Genomic DNA, 25,103 nt, shown 5'->3' with positions numbered 1-25,103 from the left:
TTGGTACATAATTAACCTTCGAGACTGTACTTGTAGGGGGGAAAAGAAAGTATTCCACAGGTACAGCAATTGCTCCAGATCTCAGAACTTAGAGAGTAGAGCTACAAAGAGTGGACTGCTACAAATTGATTTTACTTGCAAAACAATCAATTCACTAACTAGCTAGCTGGCTTATTTAAACTGTTTCGGCAGCCACAGATTTCCCCCAAAGCTTTTATGTTGCACAGAGATTATTCTGTGCTGTGTGCCTGGGGTTAAAAGCAACATCCTATGGAAAATAGATGGTCCCACTCCACGTGTGCTGTCACATACTTACACTTTCACCCTCTGCAAATATTTCCTGGTAACACCAAATACCTTATAGCAGGGCTACAGTTTATTCTCTCTTTGAAGAAATTCCTCTCCTGATAGAATGAATCTTAGAGTAGAATATTACAACATTGATTTCTTGCACTACCTATGTGTCATTTCTTCCTTATTTCCTTAATTGCTGGTTCCCTCAACATTGAAGAGAGCAGATCAATTGGGTTAATACTAGAGATTCCTGGGAGCCAGAGTACCATTGATTTGTCAGCAGGAGCAGAATCTTACCTTCCCCAAGTTTTTGGTTCCCTCTTCAACATTCACAGCGGCACTGTTGACATGGTCTGCAATGCTGTCAATCTTCTCCTGCTGAGACTAGATGCAAAGGAATTATGAGTGAGCGGTCCTGCTGGGGAGCAGCAGGGAGTCAACACACACTATTTTAATTCCTGTAATCAGGGCCCCGGGTACTGCAGCCTTGCCGTCTTAATAGTGGTTCATTAATAGCATCTGATAAGCAATGTCGAAAGGACCAATTAACTTTCATAAAAAAAGGGGGGGTCTTAATTATTAGGTAATAAAAGGGTGGCAACTTTACAGCAAAAACCATCTCACACTAAAATTCACTCAAACATACAAACATATTATTCTCCAAATGAATCTACTTTCCAGAAAAAAAAAAAAAAATCCAAATAATCATTTACATGTCATGTTGGGTTTGATGGAAAAAAAAAAATCAAACCCCAAAACACCTCCCTAACTTATCTTCTTTGAGGATTCAGTTTAAATCAGGCACATTTACCTTAGTAGTAAAATGCCCTTGGTCCAATAAATACAAATTGTGATGTTTCCGGAACAAGACTACAATATGGTTTGATCTACTATGAGATCTTTCCATTTGTAATATGCAGTAGGGAACAGTGAATGAATTCACTGTTCTGTGCTTTATACCTGTATATCTTAACACATTGTAAAATCATGACAGTTTAAAATGTTTCAGATCAAATATATTAATAAAGCATTCTACATAAAATGGCAACACCTGTGCTGGCACAACAGCAACTATGACTCATGGAATCTCTGGGTAGAAGGAATGTTGAGGTCATCAGGTCAGTCTCCTCTCTGATGTGCGAAGCCCTACTAAAACATTCCTGACAAGTGGTTACTGAACCACTGCTCAGAAACCTCCAGTGACACGAACTCATTACTTGCTGTAGGAACACATTCCCATTTTTAATTCAACTTTACTTAGATAGAATTTACATATAACAAGTACTGCTTTTAATGGTATAGTATGAGATTTAGTAAATGTATAAACCAACAATCACAAATGTATAAACAACAAATGTATAAGCCAATATATAATCAACTATCGCAGTTTACAGACTATTTTGGTTTTGGTTTTTTTTAATGTGCAGAAAAAAGAGAATCTCTCTTTGATCCTAGATAGATGCCACCTACAATGAGGGTGAAATAATTAACTTTAATCCTGAAGAGTTTGATTGCCCTTATATAATTGGCCTATTCATTTATATTGAGGCAGATACAAATAACACTTTTCTAATTCCAACCATTATTTCATTTGAAAACATGAAGCCCAAACCACACAGCTATTTTTTCCCATGGTTGTTTCCTCTTAGCATTATTGATATTCCTTCCCTTCTCATACACAAAATATGTCTGTCTTCGCCATTGTGGTATCCCTTCATTCCAATATTCTCCACCACTATCCTGACATCTCTAACACAATCCCTAAGAAAGTCCCTTATCAGTTTTCCTTTGAATGTCTCTGTTAGAGACAAGTTTAACAAAGGTTCTCAGTCTTCCACCTGGAGGCTTCTTAAAACACAAATTGCTGGGCCCCATCCCTGGTGTTTCTGATCCAGTAGGCCTGAGATGAAGCCTGACATAGTAAGCTCCCAGGTGATGCTGATGCTGCCAGTCCACAATTCTCACACTTTAAGAACCACTATTATATGTGCTCAGATCAAGGGCATCACCTTTAGTCAGGTAATCTGTGTTCATATCTCAGCAAATGCCACTATGTGCTCTTAGACAAATTACTCAAGCTCTCTAGGTGTCAGTATTCTCATTTATCACGTGAGAATGATGATACTTACACCTTCATAGAGTTGAAGTAGGGATAAAATGTGTTTGCAAAGTGTGAGGGGGAAAAATAGAAAAATTCATCCTGATTTCCCCAAGGAAGTGTTAACTCTCATCTTTCTATCAAAAAAATATATTTAACTTTTTCTTTTGAATCTTGACAATTCTAGGACACTAAAACATTAGGTATCTTTTAGCATTCATTCATTCAATTTTTGTTTTCCTCAATAGCAAAACTTATTTAAGTCAGCTTTCTTTTTCTGACCCATAGAAGAAAAAGTTCCAGCACTAATAATATACAACTTGTCTAGATTTCTGACACCCTATCATTGTTTCTATTTAGGACACCCCCAACACTTTCCACTCTTGCCTGAAACAGTCTATGCTAGCAGATAAATCACAGGCTTAAAACTCTATCATCAGCCGTCATATGTTGATGAGTTGATAGGTAGAAGAAAAACAGTCAATGTGTCTCCCTTCCTTCAGCCCCAAAATAATTCCAGCAAGAGGGAGGAGCCTGCCAGGATTATTGCCATTTCTGTACCCCAAGTGTAATCGTAAAGCCTCAGGGAAATACTTTTTAATGTTCCTTCCTTTAAAAACGGTTGGATATTGTATTTCTATGACTTTTTAAAATTAAAGCAAAATTTTAATACAATTTAAATATTTTTTCATAAAAATCATTTGGAATAACTGAAGCAACCACAAGAAAAAAACCAATCCTGAGATCACTAATTATTTGAACTACAAAGTTCCCCATAATTGCAATCACCAGCATTTGATGAGGCCCATCCCACTCTGGGGAGTAGCCCACATCTGTAAGTAATTATTCATGCCATCAGAAAGCATGCTAAAATATGGGGCTGGGGTGTGGGGAGAAGGCAGAGGGCAGACAGCCTTTATCCTGGGATCAATAGCCACCCCTCAATTGTGCACATCTGCCTTTCTCTGGTCCATATTTTGCTTGGTTTGCAACTTCAAACTTTGCCCATATCTTCAAATTCTGCTTCTTGATTAAGGAGGACTCACCGACCCCCATAAATGTTACATTTAGCCAGCAAACTATTGTCACAGAGTTGTCAATCGCCATCAGTAGAATGCCAAACTAGACTCCATTCAGAGCTGAACTGGGTCACTACCTGTCCACTATGTCCTTGGCTCTTTTTGTGGGACCAAAGGATACATATACAACCCTGTCCCAGCCTGTGAAATCAAGCTCCAAACATTAACGGTGGTGCAGGAGCCTCCTCACCTCTATCTATCAATCTCCCCTGAGGTTTTGCTTCTGATTTGTTCATGTTTATTTTCATCTGCTTAGGCCTCCCACATCTTACAATCTTCAAATTCCATGCCTGCCATTTTATAGTTTGGCACCCCATATATGTTCTCAGCATTCCTTTAACAATGAGCTAAACCATATTTAAGTGTTTAGATCATTACACTGCAGTGTTTCTCAAGCTAGAGTAATATATAGACCCCTTTTTACAGAAAAAAAAATTCTCAAATGACTCTAAGAATATGTCTATGGATTTCATTTTAAAGAACATTGAATTAATTCCCCCTATTGGCCTGAACATAACAAATTTTGATGAACAGCCATAGGAGTACCTAAGTTTCTGTATAAACTGTGATTTATTATACTTGTCAAGCAGAATACAATTTGGGAATATAAATTCAAAACCAATGAATTGTTTTGTTCTTGAATGCCTGTTGGGGACACTTGTAGGCCTAGCATCCTCTATGTCAAGCAATAATAATACATTCAAAAATTAATCCCCAAATCCATTTATATCATTAACAATGGTCTTCCTTGGAGAGTTTCGATAGTAGTTGTAAAGTTTAAGGTTCTTGGAAAGCTATGAGTTTATTTAAGAAGATAATACCAAAACTCCAGGTACTTCCATTTATTCCTCTCTAAATTCCAGCCAGCCTTCAAGGCCAAGTTCTAATCTTAGATCTTGACCAATCCTGTTCACATTGAGCTATTCTGGTTCTAAACTCCTATGATATATTCTATATACTCCTTAATCATATGCAATCATATATACAAAAAGGCCCAGAAACAAACTTACAAATACTATGATATATAGGCAAAATAAGTGGTTATATTGGCCTTGAGTAAGCAATAAGCACAGTAGATATGTAGGATGTTGCTATCAAAGGATTCAGCAGTTGGAAAGGTACTGAAGGAATTCCAGAACTAAAATTTAGCCTAAGGATAATAGTGATGGAAAAAGTAGAATTTTTGCAAGGAGCCAAACAAGGAATCAAAATAAAGGAAGGATAAAAGTGGGAATGCAGTTGGAGTCAGTGGAAGGGAAGAGAATGGGAAGTACTTAATAATCCACATTATCTCATTTAGTCCTCCCATCAATGTTATAAAGCTCATTGCTGTCAAATAACATCCTGAAGGTCTCATAGGTAATAAATGAAGGAATCTGATCTAATCCATTGCAACCAGTTTTTACATTTCCAGAGTAAAATTGGATTACAAAAACCACAGGGAATAAGGCAAAAGGCAGAAGTCAAAACAGACCAGCAGCAAGGGTGAGTTGTTACTGAACTACTGGCCCAGGGTTCTTTAAATTCTCCTTGACTAGAAATAGGGCTAGTTACAAAGTTATAGGAAGAGAATAGGGCACCTGAACAACAAAAGTTGAAGAAAAATAGAGCAGGGTACCTAGTAGATATTAATTTATTAACATTTATTGAACTATACCTTGATCTGTCAATGGCTTTGTAAGTTCTTTTTATAGTGGTAAAATAAATATAACATAAATTTAGCATTTTAACTATTTTGAAGTGTACAATTCAGTGGCAATAAGTACCTTCACAATATTGTGCAACCACTACTACTATCTTGTAAGTTTTTTAAAATGCTTTTTCCTGTTCCTCATTGAGCTTAGCACAGTGCTACGCACATAGGAAGTGTTCCTTAAATACAGGGTTAATTTGTCTAGATGCCATCATGTCCATGTGATGAAAATGAAAGGATGTGGTCACTCTGGTTATGTTCCCAGGTCATTCTGTGCCTAAATAGAGCTTCTGTGAATCCTTGGCCATGTGGTCATGAGAACTTAGTCACCCTGGGAATAATAATCAGGGGTTCTCCTTTGAGCTTTTGCTTATTAGCATTCTGTCTCATGTACTTATACAGATTATTATAAATAGGACATTTGTATAGAGCTGTGGGTACAGCCAGAGTTTTCCTGCACAAATCTCCCTTAGATTAGAGGTTATGAGCTGCTTACATAATGTAATCCAACATGTAACTATCATATGGTCACAAACCTTTAATATTTCTTTTATGTGCCTATCCCAGTAGAAAAGAAATGTGTTTGTATTGAGTAAGAACTTTGTACATGTGTAGTTTGTTTTTAAAATCAGCTTTATTGAGGTATAATTTACATACATTAAAACACATTTTATGTGTACAGATCAATGACTTTTGGCAAGTGTATATATTTGTGTAACCATACATGTATAGGTTTTACAAACTGCACTGGATTCAGCGATTATTAGTTTACAATAGTTGAATAAATATTGATTCCGAAACAACAGATATTTTGGGATTCTTGTTCTATTATTTCCTTCTGTTTGCGAGTATATTAATATTGTACAGATACCTAATCCAGAAACTTCAAATATTTTGCTTCTTCTAACTTAGAGGCATCCAGAAGCAATTCAATTTACTGCATTCTATTTTAGGTAACACATTTCAAGAAAATATGCAGAATATGGAACATAAGCAGAGTAAGAAGCCAGTATTGAGAAGCCTAGAAATTATATTGTAGAAGGAATGCAAAAGAAGCAAGGGTTCTGAAGAGAAGAAAATATGGTGGGGTGGGATAGAGTGAGGAAGGATGATGGTTTCAAAACCTTGAAAAACTTTCATATGGAAAGAAGACAACATTTGTTCAGTACGTAGCTTTAGAGGCTAAAAATGACAAAAAGAAGTTATTATAGGGCAGATACTTTTAACTCTAACTGTTCTAAGAGTTAGACCCTCCAAATGTAATGGTTTAAGTATCAATATCCTTGTGCTATAATTGTTCCAAAAGAGGCTAAAAGACCATTTATTTGAGACACTGGGGCAAGAGTAGAGGGATTAGACTGGTTGGCCTCTTCAGTCCTTTACCATTCCAATTCTGATTGTGTGATCTAGGAACTTCTCATTTAAAACTAGATTTCAGGGAAACCATAATTCAAAGATAAACAACCCCAAAATCATGGTTTGATCAGGAACAAAGAACTAAACCTAGACAGAACTGCAAGCAGAAACCCCTGGGAAAGACAAATAAGAACAATTCAGAAAAATGATGGAAAATCTATCTTTCCCACCAAATTGACTTTGTGCTTCCTAATCTATGTTAACAGTATCACTGACACCCAATTATGCAGAATAAAGACAATGTTCCTTATCTTTGACTCCATCTTCCTCCAATTTCTGCTAATACTTCTCCCAGAAATATCTCTCAGCTGTCCTTTACCTTTACACTGGTGTTGTCATTGCTCCAGGTGAACTCTTGCAATTGATTCCTAACCAGTCTTCCTTTCCATGACCTCCTCTTCTCTTAGGCCATTATTCACAAAGCCAACAGTGATCTTTCTGAAGCACAGACTGAATTTCATGACTCTAACCTGCTCAAGAATCAGTATTAGGCTTTTTAATGCCTACAAAGTAAAGTTCAAATTCTTTAGCATGGCATTCAAAGCCATCACAATCCGGCCCTCACCCACCTTGCTTGCCCATGGTGCCTTAGGCTTTGGTTATACTGCAGTACTTATCGTTCTGGAACATGCCATACACTTCTCTACTCCATGTCTTTGTTCAGCCTCTCAAATATACTCCATAACTTCCCCCTGTGGACATTTATTCATTTTTCAAGGCTCATACAAATACTGTCTACGTGTGTGAAGCTATCCTTAATGCTTCCACCTCATGACTCCTGCCTCCTTCCTTTGGAATTAAAGGCTTTTCCTTGGAGCTGATAATACCTCTCTTCATTCTTGCTTTTGCATTTATCCATCATGCTTGAAAGCTCAGTTTCTGGGGTCCGGGCCTATCTCCACTCACTGTAGAATGCTCAAAGGAGGTGGGGCGTGGTGACTCACACCTGTAATCCCAGCACTTTGCGAGGCTGAGGCAGGTGGATCATGATGTCAGTTCGAGACCAGCCAGACCAACATGGTGAAACCCCGTCTTTACCAAAAATACAAAAACTAGCTGGGCATGGTGGCATGTGCCTGTAATCCCAGCTACTCAGGAGGCTGAGGCAGGCAAATCACTTGAATCCAGGAGGCGGAGGTTGCAGTGAGCCAAGACCATGCCACTGCATTCCAGCCTGGGTGACAGAGTGAGACTCCCGTCTCAAAGAAAAAAAAAGAATCTTCAAAGGCAGAGAATGGGCTTCATTTATTTCTATATCCAACCTGATCACACCCTCAATGTTAAGCATCTAACACAGTGCTTGTATATAACAAGTGCTTAATATAAGTTTATTGAATTAATCTGGAATTTGAGAGCAGTTAAACTTCTATCTATGGCTTAATACCAGTCTTAAAAAGTCTAAGTTCTATTAAAAGCCTAGTGATTATAAAAGCTTCTCATTCTAATAATCCAATAATTCTGCATCCAAAAGAGTTATATACTTACGTTCACTAGGAGAGAGAAGTCAGTGACCAGTTGGCTAAGTTCAATTAAGTCCTTTAAAAGAAAGGGAGAGGAAGTTACTTTTATGCCTCACAACTACCAAAAAGAAAATATTTTTAACATACCGCTTCTAAGGTTTCCCACGATTCTGCAGCATTTTGATCTTGAGGAATTTCAGGTAAGGCATATATCTGAGTCAAACTCTGAGAACTAGCTTCAGCTTCAGTAGTATGAAATGCTCCTGGATGAACATAATAACCCCATGTTTAGAGTTTATTTGCTTTGTTAGAAAGAAGATAACATAAATTGATTTCATAAAACAAATGCCATGTTAAATGCTCTCTAAATTTAGGCTAAAAGGAAATTGATTATTCTGCAAAAATAGAATTTGGCTGGGTGCAATGGCTCACACCTATAATCTCAGCAGTTTGGGAGGCTGAGGCAGGAGGACCGCTTGAGCCCAGGAGTTCAAGACCCATCTGGGCAACAGAGTGAGACCTTGTCTCTATAAAAAAATTAAAAAGTTAGCCAGGTGTAGTGGCACACACCTGTAGTCCCAGCTACTTGGGAGGCTGAGGTGGGGGGGATCACTTGAGCCTGGGAGGTCAAGGTTGCAGTGAGCAGTGATCATGCCACTGCACTCCAGCCTAGGTGACAGAGCAAGATCCTGTCTCAAAAAAAAAAAAAAAAAAAAAAAAAAATTATCCATGGGACAGCTTGTTCCCCAGATTAGTTAACACATTTTTTTTTCCTTAAATTTTTTCTTTTTTGTTTTTAATTGACACACAGTCTTGCTATGTTGCCCGGGCTGGTCTTGAACTCCTGGCCTCAACTGATCCTCCTGTTTCAGCTTCCCAAAATGCTAGAATTACAGGCATAAGCCACGACACCAAGCTTACACACATATTTTTTAACCTACACAGTCATCTAAAAAATGGCTACAAATATCATCTATCCAATCTGAATAACTAGGGCTAGATGTGGAAGAAGCACCAAAGGAAAACTATTCTACTTGGCCAATGTTCCAAGGAGACGTACCTATATAAATAGGTTTAATACTTTCCATCCTTAAACTCCCATTTGGCTATATCAGTGTAAATACCAGATACAGAAGGTGTTGAAAGCAGGGAAGTAATATGTTTTTATTAATGATAATCAGTCACTATTGGTAACAATAAGATTGTCACCAAACATTCTTACCATATGTGTCTTTTTTGTCACTACTCTTCTCCTCAGAGTCAATCTTCTGGCTCATGCCTCCATTGCTTCTACTTCTTTTGAGTTTTAAAAAGTCATCAACCCACTAGGACTTTCCCCATTAAACAACACCATGATGATGAATTAATTCATACTTTAAAATCTACCTTCAAGTCTTTATTTCCTCATATTGGTTTTACCAATCATTCATTCATTGAGTTGACATTTATTAAACGCCTACTACCTGCTGATCAGTGTGCTGAGGTGCTGTAGACACAATGTTAAACCATAAAAACAGTTTGGAGGAGGCAACATAGTATAGTGGTTAGAAGCCTGGGCCTAGTCAGAAAGACTTGGGAGAATTCTGATTTGGCTATTTATTAACTGTTTGCTTTGGGTATTTCATCTCTTTGGCTGGTTTTTCTCATTTGTAAAATAAAGTGATATTCACTTTGCACAGTACCTGGGTTATATATAAAGTATAAGTGCTCAATAAATTAGTTACTGCTGCTGCTATTATTAACAGATCTTATTATAAAATGCACGATACAGACATATTAATCATCAAGTTCAGCCAGTATAGTCTAATAAGAACTGTAACATTGGCAAGTATAGAGTGCTACATGGGCACAGATGAGAGGTATTTAACCTAGACTTGTGGATGGGGAGAGTGGTCAGAGAAGGCTCTGCAGCTGAAGCCTGAGGATGAACAGAAATTACTATATAGGTGAACTGGTGCAGGGGTGGAAGGAGAAGCAAAGAGTATTCAGGTCAGAGAGAACAGTATGTGCATATGCTTAGGGACTGAAAAACGTTCAGTATAGCTGACTGTGATAAGGAGAAAAGTAAAGTTTAAGGCTGGAAATCTACTTTGAGATTATTCATGGCATTTGTAAACTATGTTAAACTGTTTTGTTTTTCACAAAAGATCAATATGTTACTATTAATAATAGTTGGAGACTACTGGGAAGGTGCCATAATCAGATTTTAGATTTACAGAGAAAACCATAGCTGCCGTGTGAAAAACACATTAAGGATGAAGTTGAAAGGTGACAAAATTAGAAACTAAAAAAACCACCTGAGATCAGGAGTTCGAGACCAGCCTGGGCAACATGGCAAAACCCCATCTCTACTAAAATACAAAAAGTTAGCTGGTGTGGTGGCATGCACCTATAGTCTCAGCTACTCGGGAGGCTGGGGCAGGAGAATTGCTAGAACCTGGGAGGTGGAGGTTGCAGTGAGCCAAGATCACGCCACTGCACTCCAGCCTGGGCAACAGAATGAGACTCCGTCTCAAAAAAACAAAAACAAAAACACAAAAACAAAAACAAAAAAACACTCTGAAGGCTTTCCAATATATCCAGTGTAACATGATGATGATCTGCTCTAGGATAGTTACAGTAGAAATGGAAACAAGAGATCTGAAGGTCCACTGTCTCCCGTTCACTTCAAGCTCAAAACACCTACCACTTACATTTTCTGAGCACCCACTGAGTATTGTGTTAGGGTGCCAGGGATAAAAAGTAATTAACACAGAGTACATTCTCTCAAGTAACTTATATTTTAGAAGAGCCAGACATACAAAAAGAAATCATAAAACAATAGGAGACTGCATTGGTATCTACCTAGAATCAGACATATATACGTAAGTATTTTATGAGAGTTCCATGTGGGTGGCGTCCGATCCAGTTTGATACGGTATGCAGCTCATGGGAAGCCTTTCTAGAAAACTTGATGTTACTAGGCAAAGAAGAGAAGAATATACATTCTAGGTAGAAAAACCAGTATGAACAAAGGCCCTCAAGGAAGAAACAATGTAGGCAGGTAAATCAGCAGTTTGATGGTACCAAAGCAAGAAGTAAAAGACAAGTTACAAGTATAAGCCTACAGATGGTCAGGAGGGGCCTTGCAGACCAGTTTAAGACTTTGGACTTTATCTGGCAAACCAAGGAGAGCTGTTGAAGTGTTATAAGCAGAGAAATGCCATGATGACATGTGGCACCTGATCTACTCCTAAAAGTAAGCAATTATAACTCTAAGTTCATATTCTCTCAATGACCCTTTCAGCCAAACCTATAACTAAAATAGTATTTTATAAAACTGTATTACTATTTTACCTTTAAAGCCTATGAATGCTTTACCTCTCTAGGAAAAGTGTTTCAATTGTTTAGGAAGACCATAGTCAATGGACTAAAAAGTAATTTGTAGATTTATCAGGACTGACAGTGTTTTTAATCTTATCTGAATATATTTATTTAACTTAAAGGAAGAGCAAAGGCAGGTGATACAGAGTAAGTTTTACATTAAAACATTACGGCAAATAGCCAATATTTTAAAAGCTCTAAATGATTTTTTACAAATGCTTAAAATAGTTACTCTACGCTTTACATTATCACCATAAAGACACTCTCATTTTCACTTCAACCAAGATAAATGAATTACTCTATAGCCTTTCTTCTACTTAACATTTCCAGGTATTTACACTTCTTTAACATTATGATGAATAATGATAACTTCATTGTTATTAACAGATCAAATATAAAGGAGAACTTTATAACTATGACCACTACAAATATTTTTCAAAGTCATCATTTATGTACTATTAAACAGGATTCAAATGAAGTTTGCGAGGGTACGCAACAAAATGAGGACAGATTATTATATATTAATACTTAATCTAAAAAATAACGAGTGGGAAATGTTTGACATTTTAAACAAACATAAAAGATTTCCCTCAGTAAAGAATAAAAATGTTTAAGTCATTTACGTCTCACTTGAAACCAAACTACGTATGCATCTTAGTTCAAATAGAGTCTTAGAACAAAGAGGTCTGTTCTCTTTCAGAAAAAACCCTGATGTAAACTTAAAACTCTAAACCTCGCTAATCAATTCAAGGCATGACTATCAATTAAAGTAAATCTTTTCATTTCTACAACTTCCATAATTCATTTATTCCAGCTTGCATTTAAAATCACTACCTCAGTGATGATCCTTTGACTTTGAACTTTTACAAACTGCTATGGACATGATAAGGCAAAACACTGAGATAGATTATAGTTTCAGGAAAGAAGGCTGAAGAACTTTAGATTTGTCTACAGAAGTAAAAAATTGCAACTGTTTCATATAACATAATCATCTCAGGTACTCCCACCCACACACAAACCGGAAGCATAAAGGGCAAGTAGAACATAGGACCTATCGCTCACCACTGTTTTTTAAACCCCAGAATTGGTTTTAAAACCTTATTGTTGGTTTAGTTGAAGTGAGAAATAAACGAAATAACATAAGACTTTTCCCTTTTATACACATCCAAATATTCTCTCCCTCTTTCTCCACTTATGAACAGCAATGATTTTACCAAGAATTATAATATATAAAAAACTTCCACTAAACTTCACCACATAAGAAAAAGTTTTATTATAAATCTAAATTAATTCAAAAGCATTGCTGAAATATTTTCCAGTTCTGATAGTTTAAAAATAGTGAAATTAATTTGCTGATCATCTACATAAGCCTATCTATCAAAATAAAATTACTTCTAAGCATGGCTTAGCTGCGAATGAAGACTTTAAAAAAAATTAAAACCAATAGAAAATACATCTTCTGAATCATATAATACAAACCATCTACATGTTTCACAAAACTCTTCAGTACATGTACATACCTGTGATAAAAATCTAAATTTCATCAAATTCAATATGCTGGTCTGAAGTTCCCAGCAGTTTTAAGATTATATTCTTTTCTTTTGTGAATATTTGTTTAAAATGTAATAAGATTCTGTTCCTTTTGCACTACTGAAGTGTGTGTCCTGACAGTAAAGAAAGACAAAAATGGAGAGAAGCACTGATTCACTCTGTATGACTTGAATCACCTTTCTAAATACAAATCAGATTTGGAGGCTCCTCACTTCACTTGGGTGGAAAGCAATATGCTAAAAGTGAAACCAGACACACAAGTGAGACAGAAGGGAGTTTCTCAGATCAAGAAGATTGGCAGAGAAGATTTGCTTTAGGAACTCTCAGAATCTGGACAAAAGAAACAGCAAAATCATCACAGCTTCTCCCTAAACTTAATAAGCTTCTTTCATTCTCCAGAGAACATAAAACATCCTATTCTACTTGTTATTTCTATCTGTGAATGAAAAACTATTTTTGTATTTTTGATCTTACTCATGGAAATGTGGCAACATTGCTTCTGAATCTCTGCTGATGTTTCTAATCTATTTATTTAGAATCAGATTGAATTTGTAAAGTAAAAAGTATTTTAAGGCACTTAACTTCTATGCAATAAAACAGATTTTCCATATAGGCTGCTGCTACTATAATGAGTATCTAAAGCAAAAATAAGGAAAAACTGGAGAGCATAGAATAAAAACATGTAGAATGACAAAAAACAGTCTATAGCTAGAAGAAGATCAAATATGGAGCAAACTCAATTCCTACCCCACTATTAAAGTCTTACGTAAATTAGTTACTTCCTTTCTTTTCACTATTCATTTCCTTTCCATTCTCTTGATTATTTATTAATAATATTTCTGGATTTGAGGCAATATAGTAGAAACTCTCACACTTGGTGAAATACTCAGGCACTTGGTGAGACAGCAGTTTTTTAATTGCTTTATGTTGGCAGTGGATTCATAGTGAAAGCACACTATGACAAGCAGACTGTTCAGAATTCGAAATTCTATACACTGTTTTAGTTATAACCTAGGTATTGATTTTATTAATAGAATGACTGTTTCAATCAAATCAATACTAGTTACAGAGATTTAATTTTTTAGTTTTCTCCTAGTAATTAGGTCTTTAGTAGCCTATTTGGTGAATTGAAAAGTTTGAGAATCAAAAGAATTGGGAAGTGAATTTCACCTGCTATTTCTTCTCCCTCATCCTCTGGCTCTGCTCCAATTTTTTCCATTTCCTTTATGCACATACTTCTTCAAAATCTGCCGAACTTTTTTTTTTTTATATCAATCAGCTTCCTATGGAGAAAGTTTATTTGCCAGCAAACTGGGTAAACTGCCTTTTTCTATTAATAATAATCACCCAATTCCTCTGATGATATATAAGCCCAAAGTTGTTGATCCCAAACAGTTCTACTGGTAGTAACACAAATAATGCAATAATAAAATGCAAATTAAAGCAAGTACTCGGGTATTAACATATTTTGAGAAAACTCTCAGATAGAACTCCAAATTTTCGTTTGATAGGGGAATTGCTAGAGATAGGCAATTCAAAGCTAAGTAGCAAAGAGACTGATGCTAGTTACTCTTTCCAGAAAATCCAGCTTATCTTCACAGTTATTATTACCATAACAACTATCACAATGTCTGAGTACATAAGATGGGTCCTTAATCACATGGAACTATAAAACCCAGTTACCCCACATGTGCACATAAAGCATCAGTTTGCACTAAGTGATAAAAACAGCCTTCAACCTCACCAGTATGGCAGCAATAACTATAGATGAACAGAATAACGAAGTGGTAATTATAAACTATCAAAAAGCATTCTTTCCAAATACTTTTCAACCAAAGACTGAGTGCTAGCATCTCCTTCTCTCAAAAACATTTACGGTACTGGTTATCCTCTGAGTGAGGTGATTACAGCACATGTGAAATTACAAAATTATCTCTAAAAAGATATTTATGTATTTATGTTTATAAAATATTTCTGAATGGTCCACTATATGCCAAGCATTGTGCTAGGTACTAAGGCTACGACAAAAGCAAGATTACCCAGAAACTCTGACTAGTGGCCTAAATGTTCCTTCCAAAGTTTTTTTTTTTTAATCTCTCTAAAAATTACTGAATCATTAGCACTGAAAATATAAAAAAGTTTTTTTTTTAATCTCTCTAAAAATTACTGAATCATTAGCACTGAAAATATAAAATTAAAAAATAATCTGGCTTTAGAGATAGTGATGCAGGAGTGCCCTAAGTAAATAAAAAAAGAAAAAATGGGCAGGTGTAACATCTCTAAGATTCTATTCTAATTTGTAAATGACTTATACTCTACCTTTTCCACAAAGATTAAAGGCAGCTTAGAATAATTTATAAAATATAACAAGATGAGACAAGTTACAAATAAAAGAGAAACACTAAAACAAAAAGGAAAACAAGGGCAGTAATTATAAAACAAAGCTAGGATAGGTTTAAAAATTTGAGTTTTGGTGGCTAAAAATTTTGGCTCTAAGCTTTCTAGTAAACAATTTAAGTAAGAAAACCTTATCAGTTATTCCACTGAATACCCAAAAGATAAAAAAGAGACCAACTACTTTGAAGTACTACTATGTATTAAGCCAAGAATATTTTCAGAGTTAAAGACATTATAATGTGATCGGCAATTATCAATCACATCCTTAGAAGAGATGTAATGACAAATTTCACAGGGCTGTTTCTTAGAGTATCACTTCACAGAAGATGATGGCTTGACTCCCATTGTAGATTACTTAATGTTGTCAGTTATTCAGAGAACTTGGCTGAAAGATAGATCTAACATCCCTTCTGAAAATCAGAATGCTTAAGAAAAAAAGGCATGCCTGAAGAGGTCACTCCTGCACCTGGAAAGGAGTGAAGAGTACTCTGCACACAAGAATGACATTAACCCTTAGGAAATATATTTAAATTTCTCTTCAATAAATAGACAAATGGGTACTTGCCCTGAAATCCACTCCATAAACATAACCTCAAGTTTTTTATTCTGCAAAATATCCAGGGTACACATTTCCGGGAACACTGATCAGGGTCCAAGCATTTAGCACATTGGGATAGCGAATGATCCTTGAAGACCTATAGGTAATTCAGTATCTACTCAAGGAGGTGAGCTTTAATTAACTGCATTACTGTGATTGAGAATAAGATTTAGTACAATACGTTACCACCAACAGTCATGGATCTGGTCAAAGGAGGCTGTAGCAAACTTTCTTCATCATTAAATTGCTTCTTAAGTTCTTCTACAGATTCCAAATGGAGTTGGAGAAATTCTGCTGTTGCTGCTGATGCTTCTTCTTTAACAGGATCTATCATTCTCTTCAGAAGTACTAGGTCATCCTTTCGGACTTTCAAACAAAGTTTCTCAATTTCTCGGATATTGGATCGGAGTTGCTATAAAAGAAAAAATCATTAATGCCACCATTTCTTAGTATAAAGTATCTTCCTTTTCAGAAGTAATGTTATAATAGTTGTGGATGGAAATTATTACAAATATCTCCAAAATAGAAGGTGTAGCATAATACTTTTACATTTTCCATGTCTCTGGCTGGCCAAATCCAGCATCTTTAGAAACCACATGCTCATACTTTGAATTTATTTAGCATTTTTCCTTCATTAAATGTGGTTATACAAAGATAAATGCTCTTCACAATAAATCAAACACTACAGAAGCATATGAAATAAAAATGATTTTCTCACTTCACCTATCCCACCCCCTCTTAACCCAATCCTCCCACACATTTCTCACGGTTCATGCACACATTTAACATATATAAGGCTTCTCCCTTTTTATTAAAAAAATGGATTACATTATACACAGTAATCTATAATTTGTCATTCCATACTCAACAATACCATCCCTCCTGCTCAATTGTTACACTATATTCCACAGTGTAAGTACAGAAGAATTTACTCAATCACTCCTTCGGTGATCAACAGTCATTCGTGTTGTTTCCAATTTTTAGTTATTACAAACTATGAAACAAATATCCTTGCATATAAGTCCTAATTTACTATATTAGTATATATTATTCTAGTATATACTAATATTAATATGCTATTTTGTGTAGGAAAGACTCTCAGAAACAGGAATAGTCAAATGATAATGTGCATTTTTATTTCAGAAGCTATTGTTTTTTTCCCAAAAAGCAGTAACACTTCACACTAGCATCAAAGTATGATTGCCTATTTCTCCACATGCTGCCAGTCCTGCATGTCATCTCACTGTTGCTTTACTCTGCACTGCCCTATGAATGAAGTTGTTAGATTTTTTTTATCAAATGATTTTCCTTCTTTTTGAGAAATACCTACTGGCTTAGTCATAAATTTTCCTCTAATATGTTGCTGTAATGAATTATGTATAGATTTTGTAGTGTAGACTCATCTTTATATTCCTGGGATAAATCCTTTCTAGTCTATATACATAATTTTTAAACACAATGCTGAATTCATTTGCTAGTATTTTATCTGAAACTTTAGCACATAGGGGTGTGTGTGTGTGTGTGTATACACATGTGTGCATGTACACAGTTTGTGTATTTATACTATCTCTACTAGGTTTAAACTTGCTTTAACAGGTTTAAGGTTGTGCTAGCTTCATAAAATATACCAGGGAGCTTTCCCTCTTTCTCAATGGTCTATACTTTGAAAACAAAGAAACTATCCCTTTAAGATTAAATAGGACAAATTTGCAAAAATAATCAAAGTAAGATGTTTCAAAAAAGTTATATGTCTATTCATATATTTTAAATTATTTTCCCCTAAAGTGTTTTCACAATATTAATGCAAATCCTATACAGTAGACAGACCAGTACATGTTAATTAATTTTTCAAGTGCATACTCTGAGTGAGGTGTTATATTACTATAGTCCAAATTATTACATATAGAAAAAGCAAAACAAAAAAAATCTGTTTAGGATTTACTTGGTTATCTAGTGGCGACACTGGGGTTGAAAACCCAGGGATTCCTATAGGGCCAGCAATCTTTCCACTAAACTAAAATCATAATGCCTATCTATATAGTATCTTAATATCATACAATCTAAAGTTTCCATTTTACTGTAGTAAAATTAAAGTCAATTCTAGAAAAAAAAATAGTTTAGTTACAACCTAAAGCATCTTGTAAGACTTTTCTGGGTGAAAAAACTGCACCTCTATCTTACCATAACTCTATACTTCCTGTAACCTTATCTTCAGTCTCTTACCATTCTAATATGAGCTCAAAAACCTAAGGATAATTAAACTGTAGATTCAAAATATGTGAAATGTAGGTATTAATATGTTAAAATTATACAACGGCATAGGTGAGCATCTAATCCAATCTCACAATTTTACAATAAGGAAACTGGAGTCTAGATAAACACAGTGCCTATTTCTCCACATGCTGCCAGTCCTGCATGTCATTTCACTGAATTAGGACTACAGCCCAGGCCTCAAGTCCCAGAACAATACTGTTTGCCACACACCACCATTTCCTGGCTGTGTGACTCCTTTCTGGACCATAATTATAAAGCTTGGTTGTATAGTTGCCAGTCTACAGAAATATTTTAGGTAATATTATCTTGGAGGAGCGTTAAAAATTTTCTACAGTCAAACTTAATGAGTATTTGTTTGTGACATCTTCCTCTCTTATATAATTTGTACATGTGCCTGTCCCCAGTCAAATTACAGTAGCCAGCTGAGAACTCTATTACTATGAGTAATGTGGAAAATTTTGAGGGAGAGAAAGAAAAAACCCACTGAAGTATAAAATCTGATACTATAATAACATAAACAATAATAACAAAAACATAAATAATGGCTAAATTTTTATCAACACTTAAAGTTATCCATTGTGCTGACTGCTTTACATCTTTTATCTTCCCCTCGCAATATATCTTTGAAATGGGTATTACTATTATTCTCATTTTACAGAAGAGAAAATTAAAGCAAGAAGATCAACAAGTAGCCCAAGATTACACTGCTAGTAAATAGTACAGGCAGGAATCAAATCCAGGCCACAGATCTTATGTTCTTAACTACTTTATTACATAGCAAACACCATCCAACACAAATATAATGCAAACTACACACACAAGCCACATATGTAATTTAAAAATTTCAAAAATTACATTTAAAAAGTAAAAAGAAACAAGGGAAATTAATTTTAATAATATTTTTATTTAACCTAACATAGCTAAAATACTATTTTAATATGCAATTATAAAAATTATTAACAAAATATTTTAAATTGTTTTATTTGTAGTAAGTCTTAGAAATCTGGTAATATTTTACATTCACAGCACATCTCAGTTCAAACTGGCTACACTTTAAGTGCTCAACAGTCATATGTAGTTAGGAGCTACTACATTGGATAGGGCAACAAGGGAAATCTCTCTAAAATCAAATAGAGGGAACAGGATGGTAAAACCATATGTGAAGAACATAAAGTTAGGTGTTTCTGCTTCTAAAAACAACAGACTAGGTGATTCAGACTAACCTTCCCACTAATGGCTACTTAAAAAGTTGAACAAAAATCAAATCACAAAACAAACGAAAAGGAAAAAAAAAAACTTGAAAAGTATCAGAAAGTAAACAAGATAGTAAGTAACTATAGGACAACAGTTGGGCAAAGACAGAAATCTAGAGAGATGAGTCCTGAACTCAGGGCCACATTTGCTTTGGGAGTATTTGCATACCAGAGTACAAGCTCACAAAGCTTGGATTTAAATTTCCATGCCAGGACCTGCTAAGTATAAGGACTCTGGTACTTTTGGCTGGGATCGTCAGAGCTCCACCCTAAGAACACAGGTAATCCTAAAATAAAACAGCCCTTGCAAGAACTGCAGACTGGCCTCCAGTCTCCAGTAGCTCATAAAAAACCTTAAGCTCTAAAACTGGATAAAAATAATCTAGGAAAGTTAGTGCCCCCAGGGGCTTAGGAGAGCAAATGAAAATATCTGGAGGAAGATAACATCATCCCTAGCTTCAAATAATTTCTATAAATAATGTTTCAAATAAAATGTCCACCAATCAATCAAAGATTATCAAGCACATGAGGACATATGCAGCGTGAGGAAGAAACAGCAAAACAACAAGGAACAGAAACATCCGAAAGGACATGTGATGTGGGAATGAGCAAATGTAGTCTATAAAACTACAGTTATTTTGTTCAAAGGCATAAAAATAAAGCTTGAAAATTTAGCAGACCACTGGAAACTATAAAAAGCAACATGCAGGTTTTTTAATGAATATTCTATAATTTTAAAATAGTGTTCAAAAGAATTTAATAAATGAGTTTAGCTTCATATTAGGCCCAGTTCAAGAAAGATATAAACTGGAAAACAGATCTGAAGAAACTATGTAAAAAGTATCTATGTAAAACTATGTAAAATAGAAACAAGGAAAGTGAAAAATAGGGAAGAAAAGTTAAGAAATACAGAAGATATAGTTAGAAAAGGGTACAATATACATTTACTTAGAATTCCAGAAGAAGACAGAAAATGAATTTGAATACATAATGACGGAGAATTTTCAAAACATTGAAGAAAAACATCCATCCACAATTCAAGGTCAACAAATCCTGAGAAGAATAAATAAAAGGAAAAATACACCTAGCCAGAAGAGAGAAAAAGAAGGAGAAAAGATGTTTAAAAGCGCTACAGACAAAAGTATCTTGCAAAGAAACAGTAAGAGTATAATGACTTCTCAACAGCAATAACAAAAGCCTAAAGAAAATGGAACAATATATTCAAAGTATAGAAAGTAAATTACTACTAACCTAAAGTTCTATATGCTGCAAAAATATCTTTCAAGGCCACAGGTAAAATAAAAATATTTTTAGACAAACAAAAGCTGAGAGAATTTGCCTTCAGTAAGAGAAATATTAAATGGTGACCTTCAAAAATAACCATTAATCCCAGATATAAAGTTGGAAATGCAAAAACAAATCAACAGGAATGAAAATAAGCTAAAAAGTGGGTAAATCTAGATGACCAGTAACTCTACTAAAACAACAATAATAATGTCTGTGGGGTTTAGAAATATTTACATAAAAATAGCACTTGAATTGCAGGGCATACATGGAACTAAAATAGTCTAAGGAACTGATATTATCTGTACTTCTAAGTCAAATATGTATGTTGTAATTTCCAGTAAAAGTATATACATTTATTCTTAGGTATCCATGGAGGATTGGTTCAAGGAATCCCTGCGAATACCAAAAATCCATAGATGTTCAAACTCTTATATAAAATGGTGTCATATTTGCATATAATCTATGAATATCCTCCTGTATACTTTATCTCTAGGTTACTTATAATACCTAATACAATGTAAATACTATATAAATAGTTGTTATACAGTACTTTCATAGGGAACAGTGACAAGGAAAAGAGTCAGTACAGATGCAACTATCCATTTTTTTAAAATATATTTTTGTTCCATGGTTGGTGAAATCCATGCAGAAGGCTCAAATGTAGTTCCTAAACTAGAAAGGAAAAAATTAGATAAACTAAAAAAAAAGATCGAGGGCGGGGCAAGATGGCCGAATAGGAACAGCTCCAGTCTCCAGCTCCCAGCACCAGCGACACAGAAGACGAGTGATTTCTGCATTTTCAACTGAGGTACCGGTTCATCTCACTAGGGAGTGCCGGACAATCAGTGCTGGTCAGCTGCTTCAGCCCGACCAGCGAGAGCTGAAGCAGGGCGAGGCATCGCCTCACCTGGGAAGCACAAAGGGGAGAGGAATCCCTTATCCTAGCCAGGGGAATTGAGACACACAACGAGTTATCGGGTAACTCCCACCCCAATACTGAGCTTTACCAAGGGTCTTAGCAAACGGCACAGCAGGAGATTATATCCCACACCTGGCCGAGAGGGTCCCATGCCCGCAGAGCCTCCCTCATTGCTAGCACAGCAGTCTGTGAACTAACAGCAAAGCAGCAGCGAGGCTGGGCGCCCGCCATTGCTGAGGTTTAAGTAGGTAAACAAAGCCACTGGGAAGCCCGAACTGGGTGGAGCCCACAGCAGCTCAAGGAGGCCTGCCTGTCTCTGTAGAGTCCACCTCTGGGGACAGGGCACAGCTAAACAAAAAAAACAGCAGCAGAAACCTCTGCAGACGCAAACGACCCTGTCTGACAGCTTTGAAGAGAGCAGTGGATCTCCCAACACGGAGGTTGAGATCTGAGAACGGACACACTGCCTGCTAAAGTGGGTCCCTGACCCCTGAGTAGCCTAACTGGGAGACATCCCCCACTAGAGGCAGACCGACACCCCACACCTCACACAGCGGGGTACACCCCTGACACGAAGCTTCCAAAGCAAGAATCAGACAGGTACATGCGCTGTTCAGAAATATTCTATCTTCTGCAGCCTCTGTCGCCGATTCCCAGGCAAACAGGGTCTGGAGTGGACCTCAAGCAATCTCCAACAGACCTACAGCTGAGGGTCCTGACTGTTGGAAGGAAAACTAACAAACAGGAAAGACACTCACACCAAAACCCCATCAGTACGTCACCATCATCAAAGACCAAAGGCAGATAAAACCACAAAGATGGGGAAAAAGCAGGGCAGAAAAGCTGGAAATTCAAAAAATAAGAGCACATCTCCCCCTCCAAAGGAACGCAGCTCATCGCCAGCAACGGATCAAAGCTGGACGGAGAAAGACTTTGACGAGTTGAGAGAAGAAGGCTTCAGTCCATCAAACTTCTCAGAGCTAAAGGAGGAATTACTTACCCAGCACAAAGAAACTAAAAATCTTGGAAAAAGAATGGAAGAATGGATAACTAGAATAATCAATGCAGAGAAGGCCATAAACAAACTGACAGAGATAAAAACCATGACACGACAAATACGTGACAAATGCACAAGCTTCAGTAACCGACTCGATCAACTAGAAGAAAGAGTATCAGCGATAGAGGATCAAATGAATGAAATGAAGTGAGAAGAGAAGTCTAAAGAAAAAAGAGGAAAAAGAAATGAACAAAGCCTTCAAGAAGTATGGGATTATGTTAAAAGACCAAATCTATGTCTGATTGGGGTGCCTGAAAGTGAGGGGGGAAAATGGAACCAAGTTGGAAAACACTCTTCAGGATATCATCCAGGAGAACTTCCCCAACCTAGTAAGGCAGGCCAACATTCAAATTCAGGAAATACAGAGAACGCCACAAAGATACTCCTCGAGAAGTGCAACTCCAAGACACATAATTGTCAGATTCACCAAAGTTGAAATGAAGGAAAAACTGTTAAGGGCAGCCAGAGAGAAAGGTGGGGTTACCTACAAAGGGAAGCCCATCAGATTAGCAGCGGATCTCTCGGCAGAAACTTTACAAGCCAGAAGAGATGGGGGCCAATATTCAACATTCTGAAAGCAAAGAATTTTCAACCCAGAATTTCATATCCAGCCAAACTAAGTTTCATAAGTGAAGGAGAAATAAAATCCTTTACAGATAAGCAAATGCTTAGAGATTTTGTCACCACCAGGCCTGCCTTACAAGAGACCCTGAAGGAAGCACTGAACATGGAAAGGAACAACTGGTACCAGCCATTGCAAAAACATGCCAAAATGTAAAGACCATCGATGCTAGGAAGAAACTGCATCAACTAATGAGCAAAATAACCAGTTAATATCATAATGACAGGATCAAGTTCACATGTAACAATATTAACCTTAAATCTAAATGGACTAAATGGTCCAATTAAAAGACTGGCAAATTGGATAGAGTCAAGACCCATCAGTTTGCTGTATTCAGGAGACCCATCTCACATGCAGAGACACACATAGGCTCAAAATTAAGGGATGGAGGAAGATCTACCTAGCAAATGGAGAACAAAAAAAAGCAGGAGTTGCAATCCTAGTCTCTGATAAAACAGACTTTAAACCATCAAAGATCAAAAGAGACAAAGAAGGCCATTACATAATGGTAAAGGGATCAATTCAACAGGAAGAGCTAGCTATCCTAAATATATATGCACCCAATACAGGAGCACCCAGATTCATAAAGCAAGTCCTTAGAGACTTACAAAGAGACTTAGACTCCCATACAATAATAATGGGAGACTTCAACACCCCACTGTCAACATTAGACAGATCAACGAGACAGAAAGTTAACAAGGATATCCAGAAACTGAACTCATCTCTGCACCAAGCGGAACTAATAGACATCTACAGAACTCTCCACCCCAAATCAACAGAATATACATTCTTCTCAGCACCACATCGTACTTACTCCAAAATTGACCACGTAATTGGAAGTAAAGCACTCCTCAGCAAATGTACAAGAACAGAAATTATAACAAACTGTCTCTCAGACCACAGTGCAATCAAACTAGAACTCAGGACTAAGAAACAATCAAAACCGCTCAACTACATGGAAACTGAACAACCTGCTCCTGAATGACTACTGGGTACATAACAAAATGAAGGCAGAAATAAAGATGTTCTTTGAAACCAATGAGAACAAAGATACAATATACCAGAATCTCTGGGACACATTTAAAGCAGTGTGTAGAGGGAAATTTATAGCACTAAATGCCCACAAAAGAAAGCTGGAAAGATCTAAAATTGACACTCTAACATCACAATTAAGAGAACTAGAGAAGCAAGAGCAAACACATTCAAAAGCTAGCAGAAGGCAAAAAATAACTAAGATCAGAGCAGAACTGAAGGAGATAGAGACACAAAAAATCCTCCAAAAAATCAATGAATCCAGGAGTTGGTTTTTTGAAAAGATCAACAAAATTGATAGACCAATAGCAAGACTAATAAAGAAGAAAAGAGAGAAGAATCAAATAGACGCAATAAAAAAGGATAAAGGGGATATCACCACTGATCCCACAGAAATACAAACTACCATCAGAGAATACTATAAACACCTCTATGCAAATAAACTAGAAAATCTAGAAGAAATGGATAATTTCCTGGACACTTACACTCTCCCAACACTAAACCAGGAAGAAGTTGAATCCCTGAATAGACCAATAGCAGGCTCTGAAATTGAGGCAATACTAAATAGCCTACCAACGAAAAAAAGTCCAGGACCAGATGGATTCACAGCTGAATTCTACCAGAGGTACAAGGAGGAGCTGGTACCATTCCTTCTGAAACTATTCCAATCAATAGAAAAAGAGGGAATCCTCCCTAACTCCTTTTATGAG

General features: G+C 36.3%; 1 protein-coding gene across 3 annotated transcripts in view; it reads right to left on the bottom strand.

Annotated features, from left to right (window-relative positions):
* STX17 (syntaxin 17) overlaps nt 1-25,103 on the bottom strand; it is a 77,046-nt gene that overhangs the window by 11,766 nt on the left and 40,177 nt on the right. For all 3 annotated transcript variants that reach the window (XM_017949693.3, XM_031654356.1, XM_017949694.3), the window contains 4 exons: nt 16,136-16,361; nt 8,188-8,303; nt 8,066-8,116; nt 592-678 (listed from right to left, as the gene is read on the bottom strand). In XM_017949693.3, the coding sequence (XP_017805182.3) occupies nt 592-678; nt 8,066-8,116; nt 8,188-8,303; nt 16,136-16,361 (480 nt within the window). The remainder of the gene's footprint in view (nt 1-591; nt 679-8,065; nt 8,117-8,187; nt 8,304-16,135; nt 16,362-25,103) is intronic.

Source organism: Papio anubis, chromosome 13 (assembly GCF_008728515.1).
Source record: "Papio anubis isolate 15944 chromosome 13, Panubis1.0, whole genome shotgun sequence".
NCBI classification, from domain to species: Eukaryota; Metazoa; Chordata; class Mammalia; order Primates; family Cercopithecidae; genus Papio; species Papio anubis.
This window is presented reverse-complemented; position numbering and strand designations above follow the sequence as displayed.